This window comes from Chaetodon trifascialis, chromosome 10 (assembly GCF_039877785.1).
Source record: "Chaetodon trifascialis isolate fChaTrf1 chromosome 10, fChaTrf1.hap1, whole genome shotgun sequence".
Lineage (NCBI taxonomy): Eukaryota > Metazoa > Chordata > Actinopteri > Chaetodontiformes > Chaetodontidae > Chaetodon > Chaetodon trifascialis.
Window position 1 is genome coordinate 11,076,437 of NC_092065.1, and position 14,387 is coordinate 11,090,823.

General features: G+C 41.5%; 1 protein-coding gene across 7 annotated transcripts in view; it reads left to right on the plus strand.

Annotated features, from left to right (window-relative positions):
- megf11 (multiple EGF-like-domains 11) overlaps positions 1-14,387 on the plus strand; it is a 70,403-nt gene that overhangs the window by 43,890 nt on the left and 12,126 nt on the right. For all 7 annotated transcript variants that reach the window (XM_070972978.1, XM_070972979.1, XM_070972982.1 and 4 more), the window contains 8 exons: positions 487-733; positions 896-1,016; positions 2,535-2,671; positions 4,588-4,800; positions 5,290-5,464; positions 11,419-11,539; positions 12,001-12,164; positions 12,299-12,401. In XM_070972978.1, the coding sequence (XP_070829079.1) occupies positions 487-733; positions 896-1,016; positions 2,535-2,671; positions 4,588-4,800; positions 5,290-5,464; positions 11,419-11,539; positions 12,001-12,164; positions 12,299-12,401 (1,281 nt within the window). The remainder of the gene's footprint in view (positions 1-486; positions 734-895; positions 1,017-2,534; positions 2,672-4,587; positions 4,801-5,289; positions 5,465-11,418; positions 11,540-12,000; positions 12,165-12,298; positions 12,402-14,387) is intronic.

Sequence of the window (14,387 nt, forward strand, 5' to 3'; positions counted from 1 at the left end):
GATGTGTTTTTAATTGTTTTTGGATGACAATGGAGCTCTGGGGCACAGATGAATAAGACATATCTGGCTGCACAGTGGTTTTGATCTTTTTGTGGGATTTGTTGACAGTAGAAAGAATAAGAATAGCATGAGAATTATGGTTTAAGCTAAAAAACAAATTTTCGTTACAAACTGATATTTTAATTCAATTGATAGAAAATGAATAATACAGGCACAAGCTGAGGATGAATGTCAAGATTATAAAGCTTATGAATCACTGTAGGAAAGTTTTCACAGTGTATCACACTAATTAGTTGCAGGAGTCATTTCTGGGGACATTCACTATTCATGATGAACTATTACATGTACCACAGGAATCCATTTCTGAGTCATTTTGTTACTTGATTGCATTTATTTTCCATATGATTTCAGTTTATAAGGATAGCTCCTGGTGTATATTCTCTTTTGTTTTGCTCTAGCTAATGCCACTTCTCTCTGTGCCTGCAGGCTGTGAGAGTGACTTCTGGGGACCTCATTGCAGTAATCGGTGTCAGTGCCAAAATGGGGCGAAGTGTAACCCCATCACAGGTGCCTGTGTCTGCACTGATGGGTACCAGGGATGGCGTTGTGAGGAGCTCTGTGAGCATGGTTACTATGGCAAGGCATGCCAGCTACCCTGCCAGTGTCTCAATGGTGCCACCTGCAACCATGAGACAGGAGAGTGCATCTGTGCACCGGGGTACTCAGGGGCTTTGTGAGTACCAGCATCATATTTATTCTTTTGCAACTTTCTCTTTGGTGTTTCAGAAACATTGTTTCTTGTTTGTCTCAGCGTTATTTGTTGATGCATAGAACTGCAGGCAAACACAAGTTATGTGTCTGAGACATTTGACTCTTGACTTGTGTGTGGTGACAGCTGTGGAGAGCGCTGCCCCTCCGGTAGCCATGGGCCTCATTGTGAGCAGCGCTGCCCATGTCAGAATGGAGGAACGTGCCACCACATCACTGGAGATTGTTCCTGCCCTGCCGGGTGGACGGTAGGTCACAGTTAAGGTGGGATGGTGATGAGCAAAAAAGGCCTGAGGGAAGAAAAGGGTTGAATATCGTTGGTGTTCTGGAAAAAGACGTTTATATCTCTAATGTACTCTTTACAGCAGAGTCTGACATGTTGAGAACCTTGATCAATATGCTGCGTTCAATTATAAATGAGAACGTGGGATTCTCTACTCCCTGCAGGAAAAAAAATGGAGTTCCTAGTGGGGAGGTTGTGCATGCTTTCTCAAACCCCTCTTCACACAGTAAAGTCAAGTGAACATGGCCACCCACAGTCAATAATATAAAGTGTTTGTTACATCCCTGTGTCCTAGTGTTTCAAGGCAACGTTCCCAGTTTGATCCCAGCTCCACACGTCAGCATGTCATCTTCCTTGCACTCTCTGCAGTTTATCTCTACTGTCAAACGTTAGAATAAGGGAAATGAAGCAAAAAGAAAATCTTTGAAAATTTACTGTATGCTTTAAAATCACTGCCTGGTTTGATTTTTGGTACAGGGGTGGAAGTTATGGATAAGATGTTATGTTTATTACAGTGCTTATACGTCATGATTTAATATATTTTTCTGGAAATTCAATTGAGAAACTGATTGCATTTGAAATAACCAGATATTAATGCCAGTTTGCAGCTAATCGAGTAAATTAAAAACCTGACAAATCAAGACTCTTCATCACATTTATTCCAAAATGTTATAAAGATTCAAATATTGCTGTAATGTCCCAGTTGTGTATGCAGGTGTGCAGGGAAAGAAGGGGTTAGACCCAAATGCAGGACACCAAGCAGACAGGCTGAAAAAACAAAAGTGAGCTTTAACAATGTTAAGCTAATTCTAATTCACAAAAGCAAGCAGGAAGCAGGCTGAAATCCAAGAACTCCAGAGAAATACCACAACTGAGCGAAGAACAAACCGGGACTAAGAGGCTAATTAACTAATAAAACACAGGTGATAAAGAAAACTGGCAGAGAGAAACACTCACAGGATCTAAAACAGAACATGAAGTGAAAAGAGTGACTTTCAAAACTAAAACAGGAATCAGACTAAGCAAACCCCAAAACTGTAACAGGTAAAGCTTTCAACACTGCCCACAAGTACCTAAAGCAGCCAGAGGTTTTAAAGGATCACAATATAAATGGCATGATAACGTATCTGAGGCAAGACATATATCTCATTATCATATCACCTTTTAATCAATTACTTGCCAATACAGCTAAAATAATTGGTTAATCAGCACAATAACAATATTCTGGTGCTGGTGTCTTTGCTATTCATTGCATGGTATGGAGGTCAGTAATCAGTAACCACTTCCCAGGTGAAAATGAACTCTGCATTAAGTCGATCTTTTTGAAGATGAATGTGTGGAAATAGAAGAATTGTGTCGTTTTGAGTCGTATTGTCACTGATTATTTCTTGAATTAAATAATGTATAAACAGTGTGTCCAAATGATCTAAGTATCAATACAATATGTAACTCATGTGATTCTTTGCTGCACTGTTTTTCAAAGGGTTCGGTTTGTGCCCAGCCATGCCCTCTTGGAAAACACGGCATCAACTGCAGCAAGGACTGTTCCTGTCGCAATGGCGGACTGTGCGACCACATCACAGGGCAGTGCCAGTGCGCAGCTGGCTTCAGTGGACGCAGGTACGTGGCAGACAGCGCTGGCAGACTGACTGCTTAATTGTTATGCTCAAAAGCCTTCCATGAAGTACTCTGCAAACTTTTGTACTCCTAACTTTGAAAATAGGTCAGACAATGGCATGATTTATTGATATTAGTGTTTAATGCAAAGGGATGGTTTCACACCAACAGTTACACATTAAAAAGTCAATCATTGACCTATTCTCTTTGTTGACATCCAGCAAGGCACAAACCTGGCTGTTCTTTTAAAAGAGAAACTAAACATTGGAATAGTCTCACGCTCAAGAGAAATAGGCATTTATAAATGCCCATTAGTCCATTTGAAGGTGGATTGGAAGCTTTTAATACGGGTGTTTATGTTTAATTAATCTTGTACTTCATGCTGGCCTGCAAGGTTTCATGTCTTCAGCCTTCATCCCCCTCCACTCTCAGCCTGTCCATTGATCTCACCATGGGCTACATGCTGTTTGGATTCTGCTCATTAATTATAAGTAATGGGCTTATATTAAGGTCTCATTGAAATCCACAGATCTTTTCACTTCCCCATGCCTGCCAGAGCAGCCCAGAGCAGCCTGGGTTTATTAGTTCAGCTAAAGCAATTGTCTCTTGGATGGAAACACTTCCTCGACAAGACCTTTCCTTTACTTTATTATTTTGTAAAATTGCCCTCATTCATTTTGCAAGTGGCAGGTGAATTAACCTGCCAGGAATAATCTGAGATTGTGTTATCCCCCACCCTCTGCTGTCTAGTACAATAATACCATTGTCCCCTGATAAAACTAAAACACGGTAATTTAAACATGAACCATAACTTGCCCATTTTGTAATGTAATTGAGCTATTTGTAATCGCTTTGTTAGGCTCTTGAGATTGATACTCCACTAGGATTGTATACTTAAGTCAGTATATTTAAGTGAAAAAAAAAAAAATCAATTTTCTGATCTACTGCAGTGCTTCATGTGGAGAAACTCCTCGGCTATTCTAATTTCTGTGGTTGATGACGATTACTAAGTCTGGCCAACCCCTGCAGAGATACTGAAGCCCTGACTGCTGATAGCAGGGGCCTGCTTTTACAGCGTCCCTGTCATGTACTTGTTGAAGTTCTGCCATGTCAGCCTTGAATATAAGACAATATTTTCAATTAAATATTCATGAGCTAAATTATAAAATATAAAAAGACTATGAATAATTTAAGATTTTTACTGTATTGCAATAGTCAGTGAAGAGTTTAAATAGCGACTCTTTTAAAATACTTATACAAACTTTGCGTTTTGCAAATGCCATGAAGTGTATTTCATGCTCACAGTTACAATTATTACTATTCATTCAGTATTTCTTCCTTTTAGAGTTACAATTTTAGAAACAATAATAGAATAGATAATAATAGACAATAGAATAATAATAGAACACAACATATCCCAAATGGATATTTAGTATTTTCAGTTTCTGCTATGAAAATATTTAAGTTGTAGATTATCAGCAGTGGTGATATAATGAAAGAGGCAATTATGCCATAAATAATATAAGATATAATTACCATTCATATTTCATCAGAATAATATAAATTGTATGCTTTCTTTTATCCCAGTGACTATTATTCTCATTGCTGAATAATCTGTAACTTATTTTATGATGACCACCAGTTTTAAAACCACAAATATTCAATTTATGAGGATATGAAACAGAGTCAATGAGCAAATCATCACTTTGCTTTGCTGTTGATTCATTTCCTGTCGATCGACTGATTGATTAATCAGCTGGTTGTTTCAGCTGTAATGCCTTTAGTCTGTCACATGTACAAAATTGCTGTGACCTTTTTAACATTTGAATTCCATGTTACCATTCGTCACTCTAATCCCTTTTCATGTACATGACATTTTTAGAGCATGAATTTAAAAGACAGTGTAATGTCTCCTCCAGGTGTCAGGATGACTGTCCTGTGGGCAGCTTTGGTCCTCAGTGTAACCAGAGGTGTGAGTGTCAGAATGGGGCCAAATGTCACCACATCAATGGAGCCTGTCTGTGTGAAACTGGGTTTAAAGGCCCTAATTGCCAAGAGAGGTTCTGTCCACCAGGCCTCTATGGCCTCATCTGTGACAAGTACTGCCCCTGTAATACCACCAACACCGTGAGGTAAGTGAGACATCAGTGCAATGACACACACAGCTTCACTTTGACCAAAGCCTGAAGCAAAGCCCTCAAGCTCTGTATGAAAAAAGGCTTCTCCAGCCCAATTTCGCTTCATCTCAGCTCGAAGCCAGCACTCATTCTGAAGTCTGGACACCTCTTAGCCATGTCATCCAGTTAGCTTTTAATCGCGACCTTTGCTTCATTCATAATTTCTCAGCAGCATTCATAGTTAATGCAATGTTAATGCTCTGATTCCGTCTGGAGTTGGGCACCGACCATAGAAGTCATTACAGAACGAAGGAGAAAAGGGACACCTCATCTATCTGAAACAAGCACGTAGACACATAGATGGATGAATTGCTGTTGGCGCAGAGCAGATTTCACACTTTGACCCTGCTCACGAATGAAGTGTTGATACTCTCAGAGCTGAAACTTTGCCTCACTTTTTTTCTTCCTGTTGTTGTGCCATCTTTCTTTCTCATTATGTTGTAGCTGCCACCCACTTTCTGGTGAGTGCACCTGCTCTGCAGGATGGACAGGGCTTTACTGTAATGAGACCTGCCCACCTGGATACTATGGAGAAGGCTGCATGCTGCCTTGCAGCTGCACCAATGGAGCTGACTGCCATCCTGTCACAGGTTCCTGTGTGTGTGCCCCTGGGTTCATGGTGAGTACCCTCACTGCCATTTAATTCTGTGTAAGTCAGTGGCTGCTATCATGGCAATTTTTGTTGTTATTTATTTTCTTTTATTTGACCTTCACTTGGTCTCATGAGATCTAAGAGAGCCAACATGCCTAAATGTTAGCACAATTATGTTACGCACACCAACACAGAACCAGCATTCAATGAAGGAGGGAAAGTAAGTAAAGGAGAAAGATAAGGAAGAAAAATCCTAAAATGCATTTAAGACACATTAAAACCCTCAGTCCTTAAAATGTCTTACCTTTGTGTCAAAAATCATTGAAGATGTTGCCACTGCTCTCTATTTTAATTTAATCGCTGCTGTAATTATGGGATGTCAACTTGTAATTACACTCATGGTTACATGAATTTTTTATAAAACCTCCATAGGTTAATTGTCATTGTAACCTTGCTCCTTGTAATCTTTGTCATACTACTTAAAAATCTGTAGATTTATGAAATAATAATGATAAAAGGAGAATCATGGAAGGGCATCTGTATTGTGTCTATAATATAACTCACACCACATGCTGTGAAATAGTTCATCCTTCTAGTATATGAGCTTTACTTGAAGGTTGTTGCTTTGATTTATATTTCATGTTATTTGTGGCCGTAGTAAAATGTTTTGCGTCATTGTGGTCGTAATGTTCTGGAAGTGGTCCCAATATTACTTTAGAGGCTTTTTGTACACAGGCAGGCAGACGCAAGGTGATGCATTTTATTATTGCCTTATTATGGATGTGCTCTACTGCTCCACTAGAAATTCTTTGCTAAATGATTCATTCTACAGTCCAGGACATTAATAATCAGTCGTGGGTATTTTACAAATATGGCTTATATGCCTAACTTGTAGTACTAGAGATACAAGTGAAGAGCCACCTTAGATCTATATTCCTGGACCAATTGGGAGAAAATTGAATCTTCGACCTATATACTTTTCCATTTGAGTAGTTTTTGTGCAGCCACATTGTCCCCCTCTACAGCTGTCAAATTAGTTGGGTAACTTCAATCAGTTTTCCGATTGTATTTCTTGTCTTGCAATCTGAAGTTACAGAGCAACAGAGACCAAGAGGGTACATTTCTGCCAACATTACATTTCAGTGGAAATTGCCTGTGTCTTACAGCGGGCCACTGTGGTGAATTGAGCTACCGAGCGGGGCCGCAGACTGTGTCTTAATTTGCTCCACCTGTTCTCTTTGGCGGCTGCTGGGAAGGGCTGCCAGATCCATTAAACAGACCTAGAGGGCAGGAGCTGGATAGAAAAGGAGGCAGTCAGATGGGAACAGACACACCTCATATGGAGGATTGGCGTGTTTTTGTGCGTTGAAGGAGGAGGGTGAAGAATGAGTACTCGTGGTAGTCTTTTGATGCTGTTAACAAAGCTACTGCTGCGCAAACAACACAGATGGTTTTATTATAAAGGTAGGGCTTTGATTGTGGCTCTTACCTGTAAGTGTGTAACTTTTTGTCACAAGCCTGGCACATTATCATTATGAAACAGTGGGGCTTTTAAAAGGCTGTTGATGATGGCATTGAGGCTATGATTGCTGGTGAAGTGACTTCCCCAGGGGACAGCTGATAGGACTAAGCCTCCCCGCTGCATCTTTGTTCTGGAGTCCCATCGGGGGGCAAACCAAGCAAAGTGTTGTAGCAGACTGAGCTCCTGCACGCTTGATTTAGTTCTAGTAATTGGACATGCTCTTTTTGACTGGGACAAAGTGATTACATGTTACCTAGTCAGGGATTGTCCTTTGCAATCTGCAGAATGTACAGACAGTAACATTTCTCCCCGATGTCTACAGATTCTGCAGATTCTGTTTCTAAAATATGAATACATTAGAAACACATTCCAGTCCTCCTTTGTAGATGGTGAAAACAAATCATTTTCCTATCTCTCAGGGCTTTCTAGCCTCATCAAAAAGGTTCAGAGGTTCATTTTCTGTCTTGCTGAATGAATTTTAAACTGCAGTCACTCCTCCAGCAGTTAGATGAACTGTTAAGGAGTGAGACTGATTGGTAATTAGTGGTGCCATTTGCATCTAGTCTCAATGGGTTCCAGGCTGATCAATGTTGTGTCAGCGAGAGGCTTTCTGGAAAAAATGCCCTCCAATTACATTAAGATACTAATAGGTATGAATTTACTTCCTTGGCCAAGGACGACCTGGCTGCCTCTCAGCAGCTCAGGTCTGGTTACAGCCTCTGGCTGTGTAGTTATGTAAGGTCCTGCTGCTCTCGTGCAATGGACTGACAGCCCGTGTATTAATAATGATTCTCCACATACAGACTTCTATCCTTCACAGCTCAGAAGGAATATGAATCAGTCAACTAATGAGAGAGCTGCCTTTCTCCTCTTGAGAGCGGACCAACCGCTGGTCTCTGCGCCACGAGGGTGAACCCAAGTGGAATCCGGTGCAGCCATGGATGCAACAAAATCCATGTGGTCATTTGCGGCTGCATGACGTTTTATCCATGAGTCCAGTCACCAGTAAATTGCTTGTGCTCAGAAGACAGGCTCTGAACTTCCACACCCCCACCCCTCCAGCCCCCCTGGCTGGTCGAACTTCTCTCTGCACTTAACAACTGTAACTGAACTGCTATTGTTAGCAGTTTGGAAGCTGTCATTTCCAGTAGAACAAAGGTTATTGCAACCGATTGATAAAAATTTCATTCACAGACAGGCGCTTTTATGTGGTGTACGGGGAGGAGAGATGTTTTAAGATGTGTGTTCTGCCCCTGGTGTCCGCTGGCACATCTCCTCCTGCCTCCTGTTTAAACTGAGTTCAAAATGATAATGAGAGCAGTGAGCAGCCAGCAGTCCCCTGGTGCTCTGGTGAACGAAGCAAGAGCCACTCAGGACTCCTCTGGGCCACTAATTGGAACTCTAAATCATTGTGTCACCTGTCACTCAAGGCAGGGTTTGGAATGGAGGGTGTGGGAATCCATAGACTGGCTGTGATCTCCAGCTTCGGGAGGGACGAGACTGGTGGAAGTGGGCTGTGCTCAGCCTTTAAAACAGAGAAATTCTAATGACAGCAGGTTGCAGAGGACAGCGAAGGAGTACTCCGTGTCCTTTATCAGATAGTTCACTCTAATGCAATGGTAAGGCTGTACCAGCATGGCTGCCGATCTCCCATTGGCATGCTCATTGATAGTAGAGAATTAATTGAGAGTCTGCTGCAATCTGTCAGGGATGGGATCCTGACGTGTCCCTGTCCACCCAGTTCACCATAGAGTTTATTTGGGTTTTGCTTTAACCCCCTTTTCTCCTCTGTTTGGTTTTGTCATCGTATTGCCATTTTTACTGCAGACTCCCACTGCTGGCCTGAGGACAGAGTAGACAGCCATGTGCTTCCTCTGATACACACAGTGTTGCCAGCTGCTTCAGCAAAGAACTTCACCGGGAGGTTTACAATATTCTCCTCATATCAAAGACACTTCTCTGGAGGCATCTCAGCCAACCAGCAGGAGTTGCAAATTAGGGGACAAGGACATGATCCTCAAACACTGTCAGTTGTCTCCTTTGGGATGTAGCAACAAAATGTAGAGTTGCACTGTGGTCTTTGAGGTGGTGAGTGAGACTTTGAGCACTGCCTCACTGCACCCTGGAATTGAATCGCTCCTGGTGGTCCCACTCGCTTGTCTCTACAGAATCCCTGCATCACTTTTAACTTTATAGATTTATAGATGCATCTTCCAACAGGCATTTCACCAAGCAAGAACCACAATGTCCATTTATTTTCAACAGAGATGATTGTAGTAATGAAATAAAGCTAGTTGGACAGAAGGGCAGATTTAGTAGTAGCTTGGTTGGAAACAGATGGAGGAAGAATCTGGATTCTCTGGCTTGGAGTCCTGCCACTCTCTCCACTGATGAAAGTGGAGACCTCATGAGACTAACCTTAAAGGGAGAATGAGATAGAGAGACAGGATGGAGCATGGTTGCAAAAAGCAAAGTGTGGCAGTGAGTAGGCGCTGTCAGAATATAGAGTACATAATTGGAAGATGGGAGGTGATAGCTTGGACGGATCAAGTGTGGTCCTTCCTCTTAGACAGCATTTCCTTCTCATACTGTAAATCCATTCAGTTTTGTCTCCTTCTGTGATCAGATACAGTATGAGTGGTGCAAATAAACGCTTGAGTAAGCCAATGGTTCTCAACCTTTTTCCTCAAGGGACTCATTTTCTATCATCTATCTAAACTTACAGTCCCTGACTAAGTGACATGATTTATGGATATTTGATATTATATTCAATGCATAACAGTAACAGCAGCTGATAACAAATGTATTAAATTGAATTAAATTAGCCCAAATAGTGAACACAATAACTGCAGGAAGTTGGTGTAAAACAAGGGATTTAAATGATAATGTCCTCCTATTTATTATGTTTTTTTTTTTTATTATTATTTTAACAATCATACATACTTGATACACTTCTTCTTTTTTCTTTTTCTTTTTCTTTTTTTCTTTTTTTTGTTTAGCAAATTTAGTGTTTTCTTCTCCCTGTACTGATATTCTATCAGTGCTTTGGTCATTGTAACTGCTTACTTTTCCAATGCAGACCATCTGATTAGTCTGGAGCGAAGGCTCTGTGAATACGGATGGTGTTCAGGTCTTCACTGCGCCCCTACTCTATGATTTTTATTTTAGTTTGTATCTTCAAAAATAATCTAAACTTGAACCAACCAAAAATGAATGAAATGCTGAGAAACAAGTCCAGTGTATATTTTTTAGTGCTGTCAATCAAATAAAATATTTAATCGCGATTAATCGCATAAATGTCAGTTAACTCGCGATTAATCGCAAAATATTATAGATAATTAATTTTTTATCTATTTTTGTCTATCTATGTGCCATTAATTATCATTTTAATACTGTTATCAACATGGATAGGCTTGCTTTGTGCAAATGTTTTTTTATTGAAAACAATGTGTAGTGTTATATTTCACACTAACATTTTCATTTTGAGCAGTCATTCACATTTGAATGACTCAAATCTCACACAATTTAACACTGTCAATAAACAGATGACAAAAAAATAAATGCTTGGTTACAAAAAAGCCCCTTCAACAACCCTTTCTAAGGGATCAAAACAGGGTGATACAAAATAAAGTTACAAAGTGCACATCATTGTAAACTAGGATTCAGCCTATAGTGCAGTTAAACCATGGCTTAAACTTTCCTTTCTTAAGTTTCCTCTGAACATACAAGCAGTCAGACTATGATGCTCTTCTGTTTATTCACCAGAGGTTTATCAACACAGCCTCTCATTTCTCTAAAGAAAGAATGAACATTACTTGGCTATGGCTGCAGTAAGCTTGTTTTTAGTTGCGGTATCCATATGCCTCTGCCCAAACTTTGGTCTTGTGAGTCGACCCATCTGGCAACTGTTTGAAACTAAACTTTCTATTCAGAATCTTGTTCGCATCCATTTTGGCGTTTTGCACTCGACATCCGCCTACACTTTCACAGCTAGCGAGCAGGCAAGACCAAAACATTCGTGGGGCGTGCCCATTGTTTTGTTTCCGGTTTACAATCAGATCCCGTAGTTTTTGTAACATTACTAGCAGTGGCCACAACTTATAAAAAACTACAAGTTCACTAGGTCACAAAGAACGTTAATCGTGCGCAAAAAAAAAAAAGAAAATTAAAATTGATTTGCGTTAACGCCTTAACGCGATATTTTTGACAGCACTAATATTTTTGAAAAGGTTTTCTTGCTCCCCTTAAAATCAAGAAGGCCTTCCGACCCCCCATAAGTTTTGGCAACCCCTAGTCCAGGTCGGGCCCCCCAAGTTTGCAACTAATGCAGTAAGCTAACAAACCCTCTTTGTCTTTCTGTCTGTTCAGACTGTATTATTCCTATTTTAGGTCTGCCAGAGTCAGCATTTAGCACCATGCTGATTCTTTGCCTCATGACTTTGCATTATTTCTATCTCAGGGTGAGGACTGCGCTACAGTGTGTCCTCCTGGTCTATTCGGACCAAGCTGCATGTCCACCTGCTCCTGCCATAATCACGCATCCTGCTCTCCAGTCGATGGCTCCTGCATCTGCAGGGAAGGTACAGTATAACTGACTCATGGTAAAAGTTCAGAGAGACCAGTCAGATTCTGACATGGCAGCACTTGCACACATTCAGACTGTGCTTATGGTCTGAATCCTCTTGCAATCTGTGCTTGAGAATGTAAGACTAAAAACATAAATTAGTTTCTTTTCATGTAGATAAGGTACAGTGGTGGGATGTAAGTAAGCAGATTTACTTATCTACTGTACTTCAGCACAGAGTTTAGGTACTTCTTTATACTTCTACTGCACTAGTCAGAGAGACATATTGTGCTTTTGACTCCTTTTGTTCATAGTTTAAGATTTTCTTCATGCAAAACATATCATATTTTCATTAAAAATTAAACTACCCAGCAGGTTCGGAACCACTGTACTCTACCATTATTTTGGTTGTCTATTTGTGGAAAATTCTAACTGTAATTGAAGAGTTTGATGTGTGTCTGCTCTGATCTACCCCAGGCTGGCAGGGTGTGGACTGCTCCATCCTCTGTTCCAGTGGTACGTGGGGTCTGGGCTGTAACCAGACATGCTTATGTGCCAATGGAGCTGCATGTGACCCTATAGATGGTATCTGTACATGCTCTCCTGGGTGGAGGGGAGAGCACTGCGATGAGTCCTGCCCTGTAAGTCTGTCTTTTAACTGAGAGGGCGCTGCAAATAGTTCGCTTGGTCTGGAATCTTTTGGAGCACCATACATCTTGTAGTAGTGTCTCATTGTGCCCATCTGTAGGTATAACAGTGTGTTTGTTGTTACCAGGATGGCACCTATGGGTTGGAGTGCCGTGAGCGCTGCGACTGTGGTCATGCTAATGGATGTGATCCAGTGAGTGGCTACTGCCGCTGCTACCCCGGCTGGACAGGTCAGTATTGCTTCAGTAATTAGAGAAGGCTAACGTTGGGGGCAGAAATAACCTCTGAGATCTAAACTGCATTTATTTACCCTCATCTGCTGAAAATCAAAGACATCAGATGCTAGTCAGCCCTGTTTATTAACCAAAACAGGAAAATATGCCCGGGCATTCATGATTTTCGTTTTACAGTATGTTTACGGAAAGTCTGAGCAGGGTTTGTTAATTGAATGTTCAATTTGTTTTGCCACTGAACCGGCAGCGTATGTGAATGAAATCTTACGCGTAAATGAATGCTCTTGGCTGACATGCTGGATGCTGGTATGCACTCATGGTTATGTTGCATCCGTTATTAGTTATCAACAAAGTCTGAAGTGACTCACCAGATAAATATTTGGAAACTGAATCAAATCATTGGCCCAGAGTGCTCTCAGGAGTTTTAAACACAGACTATGATATTTTTATTTTTGGCTCTGATAATTATTTAAAGTTCCTGGTTGTTGTAAAATCTGACTGAACTGACTGCCATATTTATTCATTGGAGGACTGACTCTGTCTTAGTCGTCACGGGCTCTCTGTTTGAACTCTGATCCCCTCTAGACCCAGATTCTTAGTTTTACGTGAACACATGTCTGCTCTTTGTTTCTTGTCATTTCAAACATTTGCTTACAGGAAAGGAGGTGGAGGTAGGGAAGTGTGAATGTCACAGCAAGGGTGAGGATCATTATGCTCAAAAACGAAGCGTCGCATCTGAATGTCAAATACAGGGGGCTAGCTGAGGACCTGGTCTCTGAGCCTGGGTGGAGAGGTGCAGTCAGGGAGGGAATAGATTCAGCAGGAAAGGTCAAGCCTGTGAGCTCTCAGCAGCCCACTCCATTCAGTCTCCTGAGCTTAGGGCATTTATTCTAGGAAACAATGTGGGTTTTATTATCTGCAAGAATGGAGGCGGCAAAACGGGTCTCTCATGCTCTGAATCCTGCACAGGTCGGGACCATCTGTCAGCCTTAATTGAGTCACCGGGGTGCGGGGCTGCGGGCAACGTGTAGCCCAGTGGGCCAGACAAATACACATACATACATACTTGAATCAGAGAGTCTTTTCAATGGTCTCTCAGAAGGAAGAGGCACCTAGAGATAGGAAGATGTAGGATTCGTCACAGGACTAAGTCAGGGATGAAAAAAATGACTATTTCCAGAAACACTGGCGCTATTTTTTGCTGTAAACACTGTCACCTCACCGAGCATGCTTGCTCCAGAGTTGATATAGCATCCTACTTTGCTGTCAACTTGCTGTTTGTTTTATTGTGGGTTTTGCGCAAACCGTCAAGAAGCTTGACTCCAGGAGTGTGTACGTGTGAGTGGCTAAGTCGTCTTTGACCCAACACAGTTGTTGCTGAACTGTCGTAAGCCTGACATCAGCCAACAGAGATTTAAAAGAGAGCTGCGACTAGACGATTGATGCAGAGGCTTCATGCTAGTCCATGTTAAATAGGACTTCACCTTTTATTTCTGAAGAGATTCCGTGTCATAGAGCAGGTAACGTGAGTGTGTGTTTACACGCACTGAGAGAGAGAGGTTTGCTTTGCTTGCTCGCTCTGTACAAATTGGATAGTGGGACCTCTGGCACTTCTCAGCGAAAAGCCTCCTTTGAAGAGACTTCAGTTCTGGCTTCTCTCACTCTTTCTTCTTCTCCCTCACTAGGCATCCAAAGCCCCTCTGTTTGCCACCATTAGACTGAAAAGTGTGATGCTCTGCCCGCATTCATTTTCTGACAGTAAAGGCAGTCACAGTTTTTTTCTGCGTGGCCTAGCAGAACCTCAAACACACTTGCACAAGCCTTGCCCTCCTTTTGATGTCCATGGCTGGGCTTCTGACTAAATCACTGCTACCATGCCCCCTGCTCATCAGCACTAACATTTCCTCTCTTTTACTCCTCCATTGCAGCCTGAAGGCACCCTGGTTACTGTATAACATTAATCCCTAGAGTTTAGTCCAGGTT